The following is a 21838-nucleotide window of genomic DNA, read 5'->3' on the forward strand; positions in this document are numbered from 1 at the left end:
GCGTGTCAAAAAGCCAACCCTTCGTCAGAGGGTCCCGGAAGTGTGACTGGAAGCACCTCCTCTCTAGTCGGGCCAAGGCTCCCCGTCCTCGTGTGAGTTGTGTGGTACCTGCATGGATCATCGTGAAACCTGGTCCGGTGAGCACTACCCCCAAATATGTGTAAGACTGCACTATCTCCACTGGCTTGTCTTGGTATGTGAAGCTATGGCGACGGGACACTGCTCACGAGGTGTTGAAGATCATAACCTTGGTTTTCCCAAGGTTAACTCTCAGGTCTCTCTCTTTGCAGAACATCTCCAGAGCCTCTAGATGTTTCTGAAAGAGAGAGAGAGAGAGAGAGAGAGAATAGAATAGAATAGAATGTTGTATTATCGTCCTCTGGAGGCCGAAAAACCACCCATGGGACCTCATCTGATCAGAGAAGATACAAAAAAGGAAGTCTCTGTCCTCCAAAGAGGAAGGGGTGATATAGTAACACAGTATCACTGCTTTATAGCCTACGACATCGTGCATTGTTCTCTGTGCTTAAGAATCCTACCAATATATGTGCCCAAGATAGGAGGATGTACATGCGTGAGTAGGCTCACAAGATTTGAGTGCCTCTCTACGACATTCTGAAAATCTTTCCTTATGTGGCAATACTGTGGGCATGTCAATAAAACATGTGCTTCTGTCTCCACGTCCTGCAAATCACACATTTGGCAAATTCGTCGATCTCTTGAAGTATCTCCCCAGGCTCCTCTCTCCACCTCTAGCATATGAGAACGGGTACGCATACGCCTGACATTAATAGATATGGGCATGCTTATGTATCTTTGAACATTGTCCTTTGCTTGAGCATATGTGCTCCAATAGCTGGGACTAATATGTTGGCAATAGTATTCAAACTTAGCTCCTTTCTTAGCTGATTGCCATTTATGATGCAATGCTTCAAGGAGCGCTTTTTGCAGTGCCTCCTCATCCATTTTGTCTGAGGGGCTATCTAAATATGAGGCAACTTCCCACCTTTGGAACCAGCCATGAATATCTAGCCACCATCCTGAGGATAGTATCTTACTCTTATTTGTTTTTTGAAGTCTTCTACTTGCTTCCCATGCCTTTCTTGGTAGTCTGTGTATGTCCATGGCCTTGACCTTCTTGATGTATTTGAAAACTCTTTCCAATGCCCTTATTTCAATTGGTTTGGTGCCAGTCTCTAGAAGCATGATTGAGTAGGGTGTGGTAATTTTGATTCCCAAGTGCCTTCTGATGAATGATTTTGAGAGAGAGAGAGAGAGAGAGAGAGTTTACTAACGTCTAAGAAAGACCGAAGGGTCTATGAGACTGGAAAAAAAACAGATATAATGAAAGCTTAGGGATGGGGCCACTAAACAGGCAACCATACCCAAGGTTGATGTGTGTGATGAGAATAAATACATTGCACTGGTTGCTTCAAGAGAGACAAAACCCGAGTGATTGGACCTATGTATGTTGTCTATGGGACCAACTCGGCCAAACGAGAGACAAGAAGAGCTCATCTGAGAGTGGCTTTGGATTTGGTGAGGGCTGGGGACGAGGAAGAAAATTAGTGATGGATCGTTGCCGATGCTCATCGATCCAAGTGACTGGACCTACGAATGTTGTCTATGGGACCAACTCCACCAAACGAGAGACAAGAAGAGCTCATCTTACAATGGCTTTGGATCTGGTGAAGGCTGGCGTCGAGGAAGAAAATCAGTGATGGATCGTTGCTGATGCTCAGCTTATGCAGGTGTTAGAATATATTGCATCTCATGTGTGGTGAGTGAGGGATTCTATGTGGGTGCTAGCCCAGAGAGAGTTATAGTCAAGTAGTTATTTCTCAGTGAGATAGAGGCTATTTAGGGCCTGGTATAGGCCACTGTATGGGCCAGAGACCAGGCCAGACAATGGCCAGACTAAGGCCAACCCGGGACTTGGACTAGGGTCGGGTCAATCGTACTGAGCAGGTCGGGTCAACTTGACCATATCTGGCCTGGTTGAGTTGGCCAAGTCACAGACCTAGTCAGTGGGTTCGCTGGCTGGGCTCCCCCTATAAAAAGGGTCCCCTTGCCACTCTTTAGGTGTTCCCTTTCATCGTCACACACACTTTTGATTGGCACTGTTTTCCATCCTATAAATGAAGCTAGCTTGCCTCATTCTATGTCACTCTCTCGTGGCTAGCCCGTGACACAGGCGACTGTTTGGAGAAGGCTTTTACTGGCATGACCAGCAAGGGATTCAGAATTTTTTGAAGAAGGCATTGTAGCAGCCTCTTCTCCTGTTCTACATCCCCATCCAGCCTCCCTTCTCTTCTTCTTTCCCATCCACCCTCCCTATCTCTTTCTCTAGCCACCCTCCCTATCTCTTCTTCACCCTCCCTTTCATAAGGGCTGTTCATCTGTCCTTCAGCAAGCGTGCGAGTGCTTGGAGTGGATCCATGGTACCCCCGTGTATGAGCAAGGATGTGCGGACTTCCTGTCGTATCCCTGAATGATTTCCCAGAGGCCCTTGTGGATGAACCAGATTTTCATGCTCAGCTTCCATAAAGAACACGATGCTTTGGGACGCTGACCATGAGGAAGCTTTTCTTGAGAAATTCAGGATTGAAAGGACCATGATTCTAAGGCACACTCGGTGTTGGTGTGGACCATGACAAAGGAGGTCTCCCCAGCATGGCAAACCTTGACTAGTGCTTCTGAGTGTGGTCCAAGTTAGAGGATCTCTATGCCTGGGATTTCACTTGCAGGGTCAGCTCTATAGTCTTGAGTTTCCTTGATGTAGTCATTCTTAATGAGGGCCAAGGTCATACATGATCAGCTACTGGTAATGGGTGCTGCCTCATCCTCTAAACCAATTGGCTGTACTTATCCGCACGAAGCTTCCACAAGAGTATGATGTGGTTTCTCGAGCGCTGCAGTGCCAGGTCACGACAAATTAATTGGACTTTGATCATCTCTGCTCCCTTCTCTTGGAGGAATGTATTCTACTATCCCAGGGTAAGTTGAAGGTGTCTCATGGTGGTGATCAGGCACTTTCAAGCAGTTCAAAAGAAAGGTCAACCCCAACGCTATGCCTGTGGGAAGAGAGGTCACCTGGCAAAATATTGTCGGTCTAAGGACAAGGGCAAATCTAAAGACAAGGACACGACTTCATCATCATAGGCATAGGATGACAGGTTAGATGATCCAAGGGTAGCTCTTGCTCAGGAAAATCAGACTGTACCTGCTTTCTAGCAATAAGGTATGAGTTCCTCCACGTGCTACAGTCAGAGAGGGCTTGTGGGCGGGAGAGGGGGACTAGATTTGGAGATAGAGCAATGAACTAGATGTGTTCGAAGTTCGTTGCTTAGTGCAAAAGACTATGGACAGGCTGTGGTCCAAGTCCATTTTCAGGGTTCCTGGACGTGATGTGTTCACCATGGGATATTGGGTGTGGTTTGTTCTACAGCTCATCATTCTTTACTTGGAATTCACTGCATAAAATGATAAAATCCAAGCATATCTCTTTGCTGTTTGAGGTGGATTATGTTTCGAGGATCCAGGTTGGGAGTGTTAGAAATAACCCAACAGAGGGTACGCACAGCGGAAGACTTATAGTAATGCCCAGGAGCTCACACAGTGTGGTGTGGGGTGTAGAATCACAAACTTCTTTACTTAATGTGCATCACATAGATGTGCAGACTCATCAATAGACAATGAACCAGCCAGATATATTTCTGTCCAAAACTATGGACAAAACTATGGACACAATACAAAAGATATAGATCCAGAGTCCCACCAATGGTGTGGTCCTCTGATCTTACCACAAGGTCCTTCTCCTATCAGCCCAGTTATCTCTAGACTCGAGCCCGCGTGCTCCACCTCGAGCTTATGTGGACTTTCCGTCCTTTGACCTCAGCTCCTTGCTGCCCTAGAAGACAGCCAAAGTCTCAGCCTCACACTTGAGCTAAGTCTGCAGCAACACTAGTACTCCTTCAGCTTCTGGATGTAGGCCCCAAGGGTGGTGCTCTGCTGCTCCTTTCTGCTCTGCTGAAAGCTGCACTGCTGAATGAATTATGCCCCTCCAAAGGGCTCTTTATATAGGCATCTAGGGCCCCTTTCAGTAGCCGACTGGCCTGCTCTAACATGGCCGACCAGTCTGCGATAAAACCGATGCCACAGGCCCCTATTTATTGGGCTGTGGGCACTTCTCTAGGGCTGTGTGCTCCCTGCCTTTAAGTGGGGGCCCAGCCCCCCTTGCTTTGTGTGCCAGCCCCCTCCCACTCCCCTCTATGCATGGGGCTGTGGGCTGGCCTATGTGGCCGATCAGTTTCCTGGCCCTATATAAGGGCAGGGTGCTGCCCACTGCAGCCCCTCCCTTCCCTGCAACACTTGTGCTGCTGCCAGGCCCTCTTGCAGGCCCTTTAACCTGCTCATAGCCTTTCTCATCCTAGGCGCTTCTGCTGCTCCAGATCTGCCCTCTTGCAGGCCTGCTCCATCACTTGGATGCCCCGCCATCTACACTGTAATTCGCGCCATCTGTTGCAGCCTTCTTCTCTTGTTGTGGCAGCCCCCTCTCTCTCTTTTTCTCTTGGGCACATCCTGCCCTAGGTCTCCCTCCCCCACGCTCTCCTCATATGGGGGCTTACAGATGGGGAGGTGACCTTTCCAACACCCCCTCTCACCGACACATCTCGGCCCAATGCCAACACGTCGATGACGATGCTCCAGTAACTCCCTAGTCGTAGTAGTCCTCTGGAACTTTTTGATGTCGAAATCTTTTCCTGGCTTTTCATCCAGTGGCTCCTTCTCCACCAGGTCTGGTTCCGCTTCCACACACCATCCTGGTACACAAGTCCATCTTTGGTAGCACCTTCTGGCACCACCTCCTTCAGTCACGTTCCCGCCTTCGAACTCGAGCAATCGAGCCGTCACGATCTTCCAGTTGTCCCCCTCATAATGAGTGAACAACCTGGAGTCTTCCAGGCACCATGCTCTTAGGGTTGTTTCAACCCGTCCTTCCTTTGGCAAGGTCTGCAACCAATGAATATTTCCAGATAACCTGGACCATGAACTCTCGCTGAGTTCTCAAGCAGGTACTCTTCTGGCTTCAGTACTCTTTGTCCATCACCTTCTAGCAATCTGCGTCCGAGATTTGAAGAAGCACCAATACTTCCCCTTTTGCCTTCGAAGAAGGCCAATTCCTTCCAATCTCGTATCACCTGAGACAAATGAAGAACAGAGTCTCTCCACAGCATGCTATAAAGGCTTAAATGCAAAATATCAAGTACATACCAGACTGTTGTACTGCCTGTGTGTTTGCCCTGAAAGCAAACCCTGTACTTCATTGAGGCACCCACCAAAAACCTGTGTAATCCTGTACTGTCCCCTTCTGAAATATAGCATCCATCTGACCATGAGAACCCAGGGCCCTCCATGGAATCCACCCTCGTGTCAGTGTCGACAACCACACATCTGGAAGGTACCAAGCGCTCCATGCTGTTCTTCACCTTCACAAAGGCATCTGACTCCTCATCGACCCTCATCTCTATGTCAGACATCCTCACTGTGATTTCGGGATCAACATATCTGACCTCGGTAACACTCGGTGATGTCACCAGGAACAACTCTTTGATTACCACATTTGCTTTGGCCTCTCCTTCTGAATCTGAGTCGGACTCCTTTTTGTTTTTCAGATCCGCCTTTTCCTTTCTACAGTCCTTTGCAAAATGTCTTGGCGTATCACAGTAGAAGCACTTCTTCTTATGCTTCCTCTTCGAAGTCTCCTCGTCGTTAGAGTTGTTTTTCTTGGACTTGCCACCGTTAGGCTTGTCCTTTCCTTTGCCAGCGTAATCCTTTGCTAGCATCGCCTTGTCGTCTTTGATCTCATTGTAGAGCTTCTCCCGAGCTTCCTCCTGTAGCAGTAATGGACCAAACTCCTCAAATGTCAGAGGTTTGGTCCTCTATCCTGCTGTCATAGTCGTAACAAAGCTCTTGAAACTCCGAGGTAGTCTCCTCAGTACCATCAAGGCCAAATGGCGTGAGTCTGTCTTGTAACCAACTGCTGCCAGCTGGATCCCTCACCACCTTGACCTTTGTCAAGTGGCTATGTACCGTAACTCCTTCTTCCATATCAAGATTGTAGAGTTGATGCTGAAGAAGCAAAATTCGGGAGGTGTTGTCCGTCTCGTATAGATCCTTCAGAGTGGCCCATGCCTCTACTGACGTCTCGGCCAGCTGGATATGTGGAAGAACAGAGTCCGCCGTAGTTCCTATGATTAATGCCAAGGCATGGGCATCTCTATCTTCCCAAGCTTCAAGCTCCTCTCTGTCTACTGCCATGAATATCTTCCCTTGCCTATCCACTATGTCCTCTGGCTTCGCCTCCACTCGCGTGGTCAGCTTCCACAACTTTTGAACCACTAAATGACTCCGGATCTTCACTTTCCAGATCGGGTAGTTGGTCCCGTGTTTCCCAGACTCTCCAAAGTTAGGGATAGTGAATGAGAGAAAACTGGGGGAGGAGGAAGGGAGAGCAAGGGCTGAAGAGGCTGTAGAGATTGACATCTCTGCTGTTTATACCACACAGCAAAGTCAACCAAACTCAATTTCAGTAGACCAGAACTCTGAACGCACCTGACTGAGCCTGAGTCACCCTCCTTCTCGCAAGGGCACAATCCTCCAGTCGTGGAAGTCGATTCCCTAGAGCTTTTGAATCAGGGTCGTCCTTCAGCAAGATCCCTGCCTTCAGGCTCCCATACCTGTGAGCCTCCTACTTGGGCTCTGATATCATGTTAGAAATAACCCGACAGAGGGTACGCACAGCAGAAGACTTATAGTAATGCCTAGGAGGTCACACAGTGTGGTGTGGGGTGTGGAATCACAAACTTCTTCACTTAATGTGCATCACATAGATGTGCAGACTCATCAATGGACAATGAACCAGCCAGATAGAGAAACCACCAAAATATATTTCCGTCCAAAACTATGGACACAATACAAAAGATATAGATCCAGAGTCCCACCAATGGTGTGGTCCTCTGATCTTACCACAAGGTCCTTCTCCTATCAGCCAGTTATCTCTAGACTCGAGCCCGTGTGCTCCACCTCGAGCTTATGTGGACTCTCCGTCCTTTGACCTCAGCTCCTTGCTGCCCTAGAAGACAGCCAAAGTCTCAGCCTCAACTTGAGCTAAGTCTGCAGCAACACTAGTACTCCTTTAGCTTCTGGATGTAGGCCCCAAGGGTGGTGCTCTGCTGCTCCTTTCTGCTCTGCTGGAAGCTGCACTGCTGAATGAATTATGCCCCTCCAAAGGGCTCTTTATATAGGCATCTAGGGCCCCTTTCAGTAGCCGACTGGCCTGCTCTAACATGGCCGACCAGTCTGCCATAGAACCGACCCCACAGGCCCCTATTTATTGGGCTGTGGGCATTTCTCTAGGGTTGTGTGCTCCCTGCCTTTAAGTGGGGGCCCAGCCCCCTTGTTTTGTGTGCCAGCCCCCTCCCACTCCCCTCTATGCATGGGGCTGTGGGCTGGCCTATGTGGATGATCAGTTTCCTGGCCCTATATAAGGGCAGGGTGCTGCCCACTGCAGCCCCTCCCCTCCCTGCAACACTTGTGCTGCTGCCAGGCCCTCTTGCAGGCCCTTTAACCTGCTCATAGCCTTTCTCATCCTAGGCACTTCTGCTGCTCCAGATTTGCCCTCTTGCAGGCCCGCTCCATCACTTGGATGCCCCGCCATCTTCACTGTAATTCGCGCCATCTGTTGCAGCCTTTTTCTCTTGTGAGGTGCTGCCCATGTGGCAGCCCCCCCTCTCTCTCTTTCTCTCTTGGGCACATCTTGCCCTAGGTCTCCCTCCCCCACGCTCTCCTCATATGGGGAGGTGACCTTTCCAACAGGGAGTTGTTGTCTCCGAGGTGATTCGAGTATTCGTGGTGTTGGACGGTCCATGGTTGCATCTTCATCAGTGTTCTTCTTTAGACTGTTTGCACACTATGAGCTGTAGAGAGGGTGCTAGAATATATTGCATCTCATGTGCAGTGAGTGAGGGCTTCTATGTGGGTGCGCCTGCCCAGAGAGAGGTACAGCTAAGTAGTTCTTTCTCAGTGAGATAGCAGGCCTGGTGGAGGCTATCTAGGGCCTGCAGGCTATAGGCCATTGTATGGGCCAGAGATAAGGCCAGATAATGACTAGATGAAGGCCAACTCAGGACCCAGACTAAGGTCGGGTCAACTGACATAACCAGATGTAACATGCAACGGTAATCTAATCGTGTAATTCACGCAAGACCTTCTTTAAACCTTTAGCGAGGAATTAGCGTTGTTTACCATAGAGAGAGAAAGGAGATGAGGGTAGACTCGCATAGTCACATGAAAACGCATTTCGTCATGTCGAAACAGGACGAAACGTTTCATGCCGAAACGTTTCGAAACAATACGAAACGCTCCCAACGAAACGCGTGTTTCGCCCAAATCTCAAAATGGCGTTTTTGCCCGTTTTTTCGTTTCTGCCCTTCGTGAATCGATTGCGATCCTCCCACCTGATTTCGTTGCTAGTCCGCAGCCCGCTTCTGCTCCCTATGGTTCCTACGCTGAGCGCTCACGTGAGCTTGTGGCTCGTGACGCTGCTCCGTTGACCTGCAGCCTAGCACTGCCGCTTCTCCTTTGACCTGCAGGCTGCTTGCAAGGCTCAAGCTAGCTGCTGCTAGCTACCACTAACACAAGGCTTGCAATCGACTCCCACGCTCTGACGCCATCAACAACCTGCAGGCTGCAATCGAGATTCGAATCCCACCGGTGACCGTCCACGCCTAGGGCCTGCAGCCTGCTGCCATCGACAGTCCTGCCGACCATCCCCTTTGTTGCTGCTGTTTTTTGGTTCTGCTCAAGGAGCAGCACCTGGATCAAGGAGCAACAGCCCAATTTGCCCCAATTCTCTGTTTTTTCCCAAATTTCAAGGCCTTCTCCATCATGCCTCCTCGCAAGTCTCCCACTCAGCGTGATGTTTGGCAAGATTCAGTTCTCATTAGCAAATATGGTACTTCTGGCACAAAATGTGTGGTTTGCAAGTATTGTGGGGAAACAATTCGAGGAGCATCAAACCGGGTGAAGGCACATTACATTTGGGAGAGAGCACAAGGAACACATGGCTGCACTCATGTTCCAGAAGGTATTTTTTTGGCCCATGGTGGATTGCCATCAAAGTTTGAAGAGGTCCGGTCATTGCTCCTTCTACCTTTGCCTTCGGAGATAATCGATGGGAAGGTGCAAGAAGCCAAGGAAAGTGAAGCGCTGAAAAGAGGGGCCTCTACTTCAACAAGAACCTCAGTTCAAGTGTCTTCTCAAAGTAATACTGGGGCTTCTTCCCAAGTTCATATCACCCCGGAGTCTTCTAACATTGGTGAGTCTTTACCCAATGTCAATGCAGATGAAGCTCCCTCGCATGTTGTGGCTTCTCCACATTCATCAAGCTTTGTTAGTGTTGCTGTGGGTCATGAGAGGATCCCAACATCCTCCCATATTCATCTCAAGGCTGCAACAACAAGAAAGAGGGGAAGAGACCTGCCAAGGCGCCAAATCACCCTTGATGCTAGCTTTGCTCCAAAGTTGAAGCAAGAGGCTCAAATAGCTGAGCATCGTTTCTTCTATCAATGCAACCTTGCTTTCAACATAGCTCGATGTCCAGCATACCAAAAGTTCCATCGTGCACTTGTGGCAGCAGCCGCAGCAGGAGCTACATGTCTACAACCAGCAAATTCTGAGTCCTTGAGAACTACCCACTTGACAAACCAAGTGAGGCAGATTCAAGAGGAGCTTGTGGGTTTGAGAGCTTGTTGGGAGCGATATGGCTGTAGCATCGTGTCAGATGGATGGAGTGACACTGTAAGTTATAAGTACAACCCTTCACTCTTGACTCTTGAGTCTTTGGTAAGATTTGTGGTGGCTGATTTTAGTATTAACAACAAATGTATGATTTACTTATGGATCTTGATTCTTGTGACTTGCCATATGTGGCCAGCAGCGGCGCCACATGATAAATATCTTGGTCTCATCTTGTGCTGGCACTACATTACTTCGTGTAGTTGATGCCTCCACCCCTGGCTTGAGTATCACTGGGGAATGGATTTATGGACACATTAAAAATGCCATTGAGGAGGTTGGGCCACAAAATGTGGTCCAAATTATTACTGACAATGGCTCCAATTGTGCCAAGATGGGAGAATTGGTTGAGAGAGATTATAAAAGCATTGTTTGGACTCCATGTGCTTCTCACTCGATGGACTTGATGATGGAGGACATTGCCAAGTTGGATTGGGTGCAATCTACTCTCAATAAAGCAAGCCAAATCATCAAGTTCATAACAAGAAAGAGCATTGCAGTAGCTCTTTTCAGAGCAGTATGCAAGTATGATCTTGTGAAGCCATCCAAGACAAGATTTGGCTATCTCTTTCTTGTTCTTCAAAGGTAAGTCAACATCCTTTTTTAGCTAGCCAATTGAGAGTTAATTTCAATTTTCAATTCTTAATACTTATGTATTCAAATTTTGATTCTTAACTTGTCCTAAACTTGTAGGATGACACAAACCAAAGATGTGCTTAGGCGTCTTGTTTGTAGTGAAGAGTGGGAAGCTTGGAGAGGAAGCCGCAAAGCGGAGGCATGTACAATCACTTCATACATCTTGGACAGTATGTTTTGGGAAGAAGCTGCAGCCATAAAGGCTGCCATTGCACCTTTGTACTTCATTTTAAGATTATTTGACCATGAGGGAAGTACAATGAGTCATCTTTATCACTACATGCAAAAGCTTAAAGAGAGTATGCTCAATTGTAGATCTCTCTCAAGTCATAGGTATGCTGATGCAAACTCTTTAGTGATTCTATCATGACTCATGAGCTGCTAGCCTGCTACATAGAATTTAGAGAATGTTTATTTATACATAGTATTGAAATTTAATATATTGCAATTTACAGGGTGGATGATCTTCGTGCCATATGGACAAAAAGATGGAACTGGTTTCATAAACCAATCCATATTGTTTCCTACATGGTGCATCCATTGTACAAGCAGGAAAGTCATTGGTCCGATATTGTTCTTATGAATGGATGGACATCCTATGTGGATACAGTTATCCCCTTTGAAGAGCAAGGAATGTGAGTACTAACTTCTAAGTATCTTGATTCTTGATTCTAGACTCTAGTATATTGTACGATCAATTAGCTTTTACTTGCAACCTCTTTTGACTCTGGCATGCATGCCTTTAAAGTCTACTTCATGAATCATTATCCTAATTCCTATCTAACACTAAAGCAATGTCCATGACTCATCTTATAGGATTGAAAGAGAGTCTGTCCTCTATGTTCATGACCGTAGCCAATTCAGGCGAGATGTGGCTATGAGTCTAGAGCAAAGGAAATTTGCTGTATCATGGTGGGAGATAAATGGGTGACTTACTCCCACTTTGCAAAGATTAGCTCTTCGAGTTTTATCACAGGATTGTACTAGTGGATCAGCTGAGCGCATATGGAGCATATGTGCGGACATCCATACTAAGAAAAGAAATAGGTAATCTAACTTATAAGTTATGAATGGTTGGATGCATTTCTTGAGTCTTGAGTCTTCTCCAATTTTACGAATCATGACTAATTAGAATCTAGATTCTAGATGCATTTTCAATCTTGTTTTAGTTCAAAATATTTACGTTTTATGTGATGTATCATGTTACAGATTGAGCACATCACAGCTTGATAGGTTGGTCTATGTAAATGCCAACCTTCGTCTCTTGGAGCGGTTCAAAGACAAAGAAAGTACCAGTGGGGCTGAAGGGGCTGAAGTGTTACATTGGAAGGTGAAAGAGGTTGATCCTGAAGTTCTAAGAAAGCTTGAGCAAGGCTTGGCTCGAGGGGAGAATATTGATATATCATTCATCCAAAGGCGCAGCGATGAGGATATAGCATATGATTTCCTTCGAGAGGATGAGGCACGCTTTCGACGCGTCACACGTTCGCAATCAAGGGTTATTGCACAAGCATCTACTAGTGCACCACCCTTGATTGCAAGCATTGGCACTTCATCTTCACCACGCTGTTATAGACGCCGACGAGATCGTGGTCGTACCCTTGCTACTAGTGGTCATAGTAGTGATTCCTTTGAGGAGATGGTAGCGAGGGTAGAGGAGGAAGAGAGTTCCGATGGCACAGAATCCACAGATGAAGATGCAGATAGTGATAGTGAACTTGGTAGAGAGAGTAGTGAGCACTGAGTGGTTTCAAAATATGATTTGTTATCACTCATGCTACTCATTTTTGGAACTTTGAAGTTTGAGCTTACAACTCGTCACTTTGGGAACTTATTATTTCATATGTCTATTTTGGGAACTTATATTTACTTGACATTTTGGAAAGTAATGACTCATATATCTAGATTCAAATTTCAATGAATCAATGATGTTCATATCTCTAGAGTCTAGATGCTAGAATCCAATGTCCAATGTCAATATGCTTTTAAGTTTTGACTCCATAAATATTAATTGGTCTAAATTTGAAACTTGAGAAAGGAGACTTGAATTCTGAATGTGTTTGTGTTTTGGATTACCTAGAGGCTAGACACTGGGTGTCTTGACTAAGGACTTGTCACTTGACACTTGTATTTCTCTTTGTTCACTCTAAACTTGAATATAACATGTCTTATCTGCCCCTCTCCTTGTATTTATCAAGTATCATTTCGAAACCTATCCGTTTCGTCCGAAGATTCGAAACGAAATGAAACAAAACCTGTCGAAACCTCGAAACAACGAAACGGACGAAACGTTTCTTGTGACTATGGGGTAGATAGAGAGTAGAGTCGACAACCGATTGGGTCCCTGTACCCACTGAGGGCCCCCTCCCCCAATCAGGGGAGAATTTGCTTTATACTTGGAGAACTGAGAAATACAAAGAACACTCTTCGAGAGAGCACAGAACACGCTCTGAAGAGCTCACTGTGCACACGTAGAGCAGAACCAAAGACCTGAGGGGCAACGCCGACCAATACCGAGACCTTGATGCTGTCCACACTGACGATGTAGGACACTTCTGCAAGGCAAGGAAGAGGCTTGTGCTGTCCACGGGAATGCAGGGTTACTGCATGAGTGAGAGAGTGAAAGCTAGGGGTGATAGATCCTATGAGAGCTGAGAGATGACTAAAATAAAGAGCTGAGAATGAGCTGTGTAAAACTGTAAGAGATAACTGAAAAAAGCTGCTGAAACAGACCCCAAACCTTATTCCGTTCGCTGTCCCAGCTCCCCGTCTGATGCGCTGCATGAACACCTTCCTAGAGGGCTAAAGTGATGCCAAAGGCTGAGGCTGGTCAGAGGGCCACTGGGGGTGAGTGTTAGGCTGTTCAGAGGGGGCTGAGGAGGAGCTGTAGGAGGCTGAAGTGCTGGGAGAACTGAATGAGGAAAGAGGGGCTGAGGCTGGTCAGAGGGCCACTGGGGGTGAGTGTCAGGCTGTTCAGAGGGGGCTGAGGAGGAGCTGTAGGAGGCTGAAGTGTTGGGAGAACTGAATGAGGAAAGAGGGCCTAGAGTCCCCCTATTTATAGGGCTTTTGGGGCTGGTTGGCTGGCCCCATAAATGGCAGCCCTAGGCCCCATAAATGCCAGCCCTTAACCCCATAAATGCCAGCCCTAGGCCCCATAAAGGCAGCCCTAGGCCCCATAAATGGCAGCCTAGGGAGGGGTGCAGGGTAGCCTATAAAGGCAGCCCTTCCCCTGCCATTCTCTTCACTTGTTGCAGCCCTGAGGGGGCCCAGAAGGGCTCCTATCCTAGGCGGGACCTAAACCTATCCCTAAACCTAAGACGGAAACACTACCCTATGGTTCTCGAGTGGGTACTAGTGAACAAGGACTGATCTTCTGACTTGACCTAAGGCTGAGAGACTGACTTACGTAGCTTGTGCCTGACTGTCCTTGCACAAGGGCTCTCGCAGCATACGACAAAAACTCCTATTAGGGAACTATCATACACTTGTCGATGTAGCCAGTGTGTCACTTTGCACCCAAGTGCAGGGGTGCATGTGACATTCCCTCCTTCTTAACTTGGCGGTAGGTTCATTGCTTCCAAGTAGTCTGCCAATATCTGGGGAAACTCCTGGAAAAAATCTTCGTCCAACCACACTGCTTCATGGGTACCTCGATCACGGAACTTGGTGTAAAACTCTCGGATCCTACGTCTTGACCATGCTTGAATTTATGAAGAAGGATCTATTCTGGCTGCAAAACTTCAGCTTCATCAAGAACTTCAGCGTCAGAAATCTCTGAAAGAGGAGGTCCAAAATATGGCTTCAACCAAGCTACATGAAACACATTGTGCATAGTCCAACTGTCTGGAAGGCGTAACTTCATTGAGACATCTTTGATCTTCTGAATAATAGGGAATGGTTCGAAGCTCTTGAAGGACAGATTAGGGCATCGCTTGCCCACCTGCTTCAATCTTTGCTTGATAATGCGTAAATACACCCATCGACCCTCTTTATACTGGACATCTCGTCTGGATTTGTTAGCTTGGCGTGTATACAATGCTTGAGCTTTGGCGATGCGGCTTTTTACGAACTCCGTAATCTCTGCCATTGATTCGGTGGTTTTGTTGGCTTCAAGAGATGGAGACACCATTCAGGTGAGGAGTGAGGTAAACCGCCGTCCAAACACCCCGCTTCATAAGGTGTGCGACCAATACTCGAAGAATAGGTATCGTTCAAAATGGCCTGCACAAGGGGAAGAAACTGCTCCCACTTTCCCTGAGCATCATGACAATATGATTTCAAAATATCAAATGCCATACCATTATACTTTTCCATCTCGACATTCGATTGCGGATGGAAAGCATCTGGATCTCAACACAATCATACACTCACGGTAGTCAAGCTAGGTATAGACCGAAGCTCTGATACCAATGTAACATGCAACGGTAATCTGATTGTGTAATTCACAGCAAGACCTTCTTTAAACCTTTAGCGAGGAATTAGCGTTGTTTACCATAGAGAGAGAAAGGAGATGAGGGTAGAGAGAGAGTAGAGTCGACAACTAGGAGGCTATCTAGGGCCTGCAGGCTATAGGCAATTGTATGGGCTAGAGATAAGGCCAGATAATGGCTAGATGAAGGCCAACTCAAGACCCAGACTAAGGGCGGGTCAACCGACGTAACCAGATGTGAACAACCCGACCAGATTTGGTCAGGTTAAGTTCCATCGAGGTACTTTCTCGGACTTTGGCAGTCTGGCACGGATCTCGATGGGGCTGGAGATGCTTTTGACTGTTTCTTGGCAGCTTGTGTGTTGTTTTGGCAGGGCTTTGCAGGTCTGGACTGGGCTGGAGAAGGGCGGAAGAGGGGCTGCTTTTTCACTCGGCAGTGGCAATATTTCTTCGGTGACGAAGAAGCAAAATGCTCTTGCTCTTTCTTCCACTGGAACCAAGTACATGGCTGCAAATGCAGTACTATGAGAAGCAATTTGGCTTGAGAAGTACTTGGTGAACTTGGCATAGGACAGGAGGGTCAGACCCTATTGGTTATGATGATAAATTACGCATTGCTTTGACCAAGAACCATTCTTGTGGATCATGCCATGACCAAGCACATTGATATCAGGTATCATGTTATCCATAAGAAGGTGGAAAATAAGCAGGTCTGGATGATCTATTGTCCTACCATGGACAATCCACCAAACATATTTTACCAAGGCTTTACCAAAGGCAGCATCTCCTTGGTATACAAGATAACTTGTTTCTCCAGGAGGCGATTGATGATGCATGATACAATCTTGAAGAATCGACACCATTTTGCATTATGGAAGGGATTGTTGGGCTTATGATCCATGGATTGGATAATGCCCTTATTGGTTGTAATATTGAATCTGCAATAGGTTATAGCATGAACAACTAGTGTATAGGGTCCTAGACCATTTGTAGAGTGCAGATCTAGCATCAGATGTAGTTTAATGAAGGAGTCTAGGGTCTTCTATATGTTGCTGGAATAATGAATTTCTGGTACTATGCTGCGTGTAGCTGTGAGAGTTAATCTTAGTCTAATGTTTAGGTTGTTCTTTTCGCTCAAACTTCTCACAAAACCACTAAACCTATTGGGGTGTTACCTCCACTCACCAACCACCTAAACCAATCAGAAAGTTCTAGACACACCAATGCTATGCTCTTTAAATGAAGAATTTTAGGGCAGGGACTTTGATTGCTCTTTCTCATTGGGCTTGTAAGGAAGGGAAAGTAACGGTGTTTTTTCCACTTATGGACTGAGTTAGCATTGTGGAATCTATGCCAATGCCAGTTTTGTTTGGGTCCCCTTTAATTCCTTTTCATATTGTAGTATCCCAAAATCTGCAGTAAATTGCATATCCTTGTTGTTGGTATCCTCTCTTTAGGGCTTGTTGGAGGAAAGTGCTTGACAAGTTTATGGTTGTTTTTGAATTGAGAGTGTCAGAATCAGTCTATTCTGGCCCATGTTGGCTTTGCCAGTGGTTGAATCTGGTTTTCCTGGTGCTGTTTGCTGTTTGAAGGTGTTGACCTTTCTATTGGATGACCCCTGGGCACTGCATACTGAGCGGACCTTACACAGAGGTCACTATTGATGTTCAAGTAAGCAGCCTCGTTTACTCAGAGGTTTCTACTGTTTCTGATATTCCACAAGAAAAAACCAGCGATATGTCCTAAACTCACTGTAAGAAGTCAATTGGTGGGACTTTTACTACACCTAATTGGTCACCACCCTCTCCGTGGTGGTAGGGCATTCAGTATTTTCAGACAATACCCTCTTTGTTTGTCTCTTTGTGGTTTATCGTCTATCCTTCCATCTGTCTTCTAAAATTTTGTGCTGTGCGTTCATTAAGTGCCAGAGCCTAAAACCGTATTTACTGTGTCATATGCCAGTCATGCATTTTCTTTGATTCAATCAGCTTGATGTAAGATTTCATTTACCACATAAGATTTGTTTGAAAAGGTGTATCTCTTTGCTTCAGCCCATAGCGGCTTGTATGACTTACTTTTGGTTTTGTACTTTGTCTCATAGGCCCGTGAGGCCTCCTGTAGACGTTAATACATCTTTCTTTCTTTCTTTTCTATGCTATACTAAACACTTACAAGCTGGATAAGATAGCAATTTCTGTGTGTACAACCTCTCTCAAAAAACTAATGGCCTTCACTTTTTTCTCCCTCTTTTTATTTGTTGGCTTGGGAATCTGCTTTAATGCTTTTGTTATCTTCTCCCTATTGAAGTTTGTGATTCCATTTTTCTTTCTATGTAGTTGAATGTGCCATCTGGCCATAGTTTGTGAGTCCAGCGATTTCCAAGCTGGATATTCAAAATGATTGAGTGAAGTTTTAACTTAGAACAGCCAGTTTTTAGGTAGCCATATAGATTCAAGCAAGTAATCTGCACATGGTTGTATTGCTTTGAGTAAGAATTCTCCATGCTTGCAGGTAGAGCGCCATTGGTTTTTGCGAGGAGGATTGGTGCCTTTGTGCATCCACCAAGTGCTGGTCAGTAAATTCCCCTTCTATTTCAACATAACCTTGTGGTGAATAGAACTAAAGGTGTCGAATTGTAATCATTTTTTGATGTGATTATTCACCCTTAAAGTCTCCCTCGCCACCACTACCACCACCAGGAGTAGATCACACCTTTCTGTTCTTTAGTATCCACACCACTACCCAGCTCATACACTTCGATGCCACTACACCCACACCACTTACCATGATATACACTTCGATCACTAGCTAAAACCCGCCTCCTCCGCACACCTCTTAGACATGCTTAGAGACATTAACTGCATGCTGCTTCTATAGGACCGAGCTGCCCTGATATACTACTTGATCCACACGCCCTCCACCTCTCAGCTCAGTACCCTGCAATGAAATGAATAGTTTACAAATCGTTGACAATCACGGGCGATGGCACCTAGAATATCCACCTTGCCAAACCTCTTGTCAAGCTGCCTCGAAAGTTTCTCCCGTCCATTTTTTCCTCATGCAGCTTTTCCAGAGCCCTTAGATCCCTAGATGGTTCCTGCCACATGTCACAATTTTGAACCTTTTCTAAATGCACCATTGAACCCCTCTCTTGGGATCCCTTCTAAACCATTTCCCCCTAGGCATTTGGGCTCCTAGCCTTGGAACCACCTAGTTAGTGCCAAACCACCCTCATCAAGGACCTTGACATTTCCTTTGACCAATATACATGAAGCACAATAAATATATTACACAAGACGGTCCTCTAAAGGAGAATATCAACTGACCCTTCCAAGGTCATGTTACCTCAACGAGAGTATAACATTCCTTCCCTCTTCCGGCATCATCGTCCTCGATGATGAAATCTGAGAATGCTCTCCGCATCTGGTACACAGATTTCCAAGTAGCCTCAGATAGAGGTAAACCATGCCATGCAACCAACACCGTGGGTATCTTCCAATTGCTTGTATTGTCCCTCGGTCCAGGATTCTTGTTTGCATTATCCTCTATCTCCTGAAACAACACAACACCCTCGATTAGTGAGTTACCTGGGTGCAAAAACTTCTTTAAACGAGAAACATGAAACATGAAACATTGGGTGCACCATACAACCCTGTGGTCATTCACTTATAGGCTACCTTGCCTATTCTTTTAAGAATTAACCATGGCCCACAATCGGGGTGATAACTTAGCACACTCTCTTGCAGTCAAAGACTTAGAACGTGAAGGAATTCTAAGAAAAACTTTTTCTACTTAAATTCTCTAACGGATCTATTTTCATCCGCATACGCCTTAGCTCTGTCCATAGCTTGGCGGATGTTAGCCCTCGCAAGTGCTAGCATCTCCTGCATCTAAACAACAAAGTTCGCGGCGCTTTATGAGGTATCCCAACTGTAGTTGGATTTGCTGGTCTATAACCATAGTTCAGCTTGAACGGACTCATTCCTCTAGAGTCTAGAGGAATGTTTTCTATCATTGTAAGCAAATTCCAGTAGTGGCAACCACTTGTCCCACGTATGTTGCCTTAATGAAACATATGCTCTAAGCATATTCTTTAAAGTCTGGTCATCGTCCACCGCGTCGCCGTCGTCTATAGAGAAGCAAAGCTTCCATTTCTTTCTGGTAAGGTCTTGGGCTCAGACGGGATTTGTGCATGGCAGAAGTATTTTTTATAACATTTTCTCTTTTTGGGAAGCTTCAGAGTGGGCCATGCAGAGCGGCCAGAATCTAGCCATTCTACTCTTGGATTTTGAGAAAGCTTATGACAGAGTAGATTGGGGTTTTTTGGAGGGCACCCTTCTACATTTTGGCTTTGTTGATGCTTGGATCAGAGGTGTTTCCTCTTTGTACAGATCAGCCCAAAGCCAGGTACTTATTGGTGGGGTAAGGGGTGAGAGATTTCATATTTCCAGATCAGTCCGTCAGGGATGTCCCCTTGCTCCCTTTTTTTTTTTTTTCGTGGTTGAAGCTATGAGTATCTATGTTAGATCTCAAGCTGACATCAGAAGGGAAGAGGAGCTACTTGACAGTGAGTTGGCAGATGACACAGCAGTTTACTTGGATGCCACACCACAGAGGCTCACTTCTTTCAGGACAGCATTGGATTTATTTTGCTTGGCGGCGGGGGCAGATATAAATTGGCATAAATCCAATGGTTTTTGGATCAGTGATGAGGACACTCCAGTTTGGGGGCTTGACATAGGATTCACTTGGGTTCAGAGGGGTGTGCCTGTCAGGTATTTGGGCTGCCAGGTCGGCTTGGATATTTCTTCCATGCACCCGTGTTGGAGAGCATCAGGAGGAAGCTCCTTTTTTGGAGCTCAGCCAAGCTTGGATCTTGCCTCTAGAGTTGTGGTGGTCAACGAGATCCTCTTGGCCACGGCTTGGTTTGTTTGTTCATGCTGGTGCCGTTCTAGGGACTGCATCACTCAGCTTAGGAGACCGATCAGAAATTTTCTTTGGAGTGGGCTTGATGGCACAACAGATGCGTTAGCCACGGTGGCTTGGGAGACTTTCATCCTCCCTACACAAGAAGGGGGTCTCAATATTATTGATCGAGATTTACAGTGCAGAGCTTTACTCTGCAAGATGGTGGTGCGGGGACTTATGCCAAGGCAGGAGCTGTGGAAGGCATTTCTTATTAGCCGTGGAGGAGACTGGATGAGCAGTATTAGGTAGATTTTCACCACAGCACACCTCAGATCACCTTCGTCCCCTCTCATGGTTGCCATACTCAAAGCATGGGCCAGTTTCAGGAGCACTCTTCGGCGGATTCCTCCTTTCTCTCGTGAAGAGATTGATAGGCAACCGATCATGTGGAATGACAGTATATTGGATGATCATGGCAGACCACTTGGTGCCTCACTCTACATGCAGTGGTCTAGGCGGGAGAGGGGACCCGCATCATCTTTGGGGTCATGGAAAGCTTTCCGCAGGCTTCCAGAGGAGACCAAATCTCAGTTGACAGGACATCTCAGAAGGAGTGCAGGGAGGATCTTGTAGATTGAGGCAGCCCTTCCAGCGGATTGGGTAGACACAGATGATATGCCACTCACTTGCTCCACTTGGGCAGATACTTTTATGAGAGGCAGTGTTCCTCTTCAGGTTTTGGCCTTTTGAGATGCACATGAGGATGCTTTAGTTTTTAGTGTGCATGATGGTGGCAGATTGCTCAGGTCCACAAAGGACATCTTGCTTGAGTCTGCTTTTCAGCCTATCAGGGTTGTAGGGCTTTTAGTGCAGGGATTAGATTTAGAGTGGTTCCTCGACCCAGACCCCCGACTACTCTCCATCGGATCTTGGAGGCTTTGGCTCTACGGGGGAGTTCCCATTAGGTATTTGCAGTGGGAGCCTAGAGAGTAGGAGTGGATTGACGCAGGGCATCGAGAGAAGAGCATCCCCTTCTTTTGTTACACGGTCAATAATGCCAGGAGATTCCAGCTCAGTAGTAGAGATTGGAGACCTTCCAGAGTTCCTCATTGGGAGACATTTGATATCACTGCGGATTTGCAGAGGTGCTTTTGGAAGAGACTCTAGAAATCCCACAGGAATAGAAAGATCACTCTCTTCTTTTGGCTTTCTATCCATGGTGGGATTGTAGTGAACCTTTGGAGATCCAGGTTCGGCGGAGCCGACCCTACTTGCCCTCGTTGCCTCTCTGCTTTGGAGACTATTCAGCATTGCTTATGGGATTGTAGACAGGCGAGGATGATTTAGATGGGGGTAGCCAGGATTTTCAGTCACTTTGCCCACTCCCCATTCTTTATGACATGGGGCTCAGTGGCTTGGCTTTCTCTTACAGGGCCTCAGGTATTCTATGAGAGACTTGACTCCTCTCGGGCCATTTCGATTTGACGTCTTCGGGTTGAGTCATGTTCGTTGGATGTGATACCACACCTTCCTTTTGCAGCTGTACATGCCTCTGTGGATACCTCTTGGGAGATTCTAGCAAGCATAGCATCCTAGCATATCTGGAGAGCCAGATGCACAGAGGCATTGGAGCGAACTCAGGTTCATCCCTCGCACACATTGGCTAGTATCTGGATAGACACCGTACATACTTTGATGGCCGTATGGACGAGTATGCAGGGAGACTCCCGCGCAGCCTTAGCTAGGAGAGCTTCTTTCTTCAGGGAATGGAAGAATTCTCCTTTCTTCTCTGAGACTCCTACAGGGTTGAGGTGGCACTTTCAGCCTCAGCCTTGGTTGTTTTCCACCTCACTTTGAGGGAGTTTATTTATCGTCATGATTTCATGATGTATTCCACTTAGAGCTCTCACGGATTTTTCTCTTACTTCATAGAAGTCTATTTCTTGAAAAGAAAATAATAATAACACGACGTCATGATTGGCCACTTGCCCTTTCATCTTAATTAGC

The 21838-nt window shown here is 46.5% G+C and overlaps 1 protein-coding gene and 1 pseudogene across 6 annotated transcripts in view; both read left to right on the forward strand.

The window, feature by feature from the left end:
• Nucleotides 1-21838, forward strand: part of LOC147902315 (SNF7 family protein) — a 69579-nt gene that overhangs the window by 11515 nt on the left and 36226 nt on the right. For 4 of the 6 annotated variants that reach the window (XM_087373502.1, XM_087373503.1, XM_087373505.1 and 1 more), the window contains exon 2: nt 17435-17494. In XM_087373502.1, the coding sequence (XP_087229628.1) occupies nt 17435-17494 (60 nt within the window). Of the gene's footprint in view, nt 1-16515; nt 16595-17434; nt 17495-21838 lie in introns of all 6 variants that reach the window. The other 2 variants (XM_087373507.1, XM_087373508.1) reach the window with 1 other exon arrangement.
• Nucleotides 10553-12238, forward strand: LOC147902316 (uncharacterized; annotated as a pseudogene).

This window comes from Dipteris shenzhenensis, chromosome 4 (genome assembly GCF_047967505.1).
Source record: "Dipteris shenzhenensis isolate YYH24624 ecotype China chromosome 4, Dip_SZ_1.0, whole genome shotgun sequence".
Classification (NCBI taxonomy): domain Eukaryota; kingdom Viridiplantae; phylum Streptophyta; class Polypodiopsida; order Gleicheniales; family Dipteridaceae; genus Dipteris; species Dipteris shenzhenensis.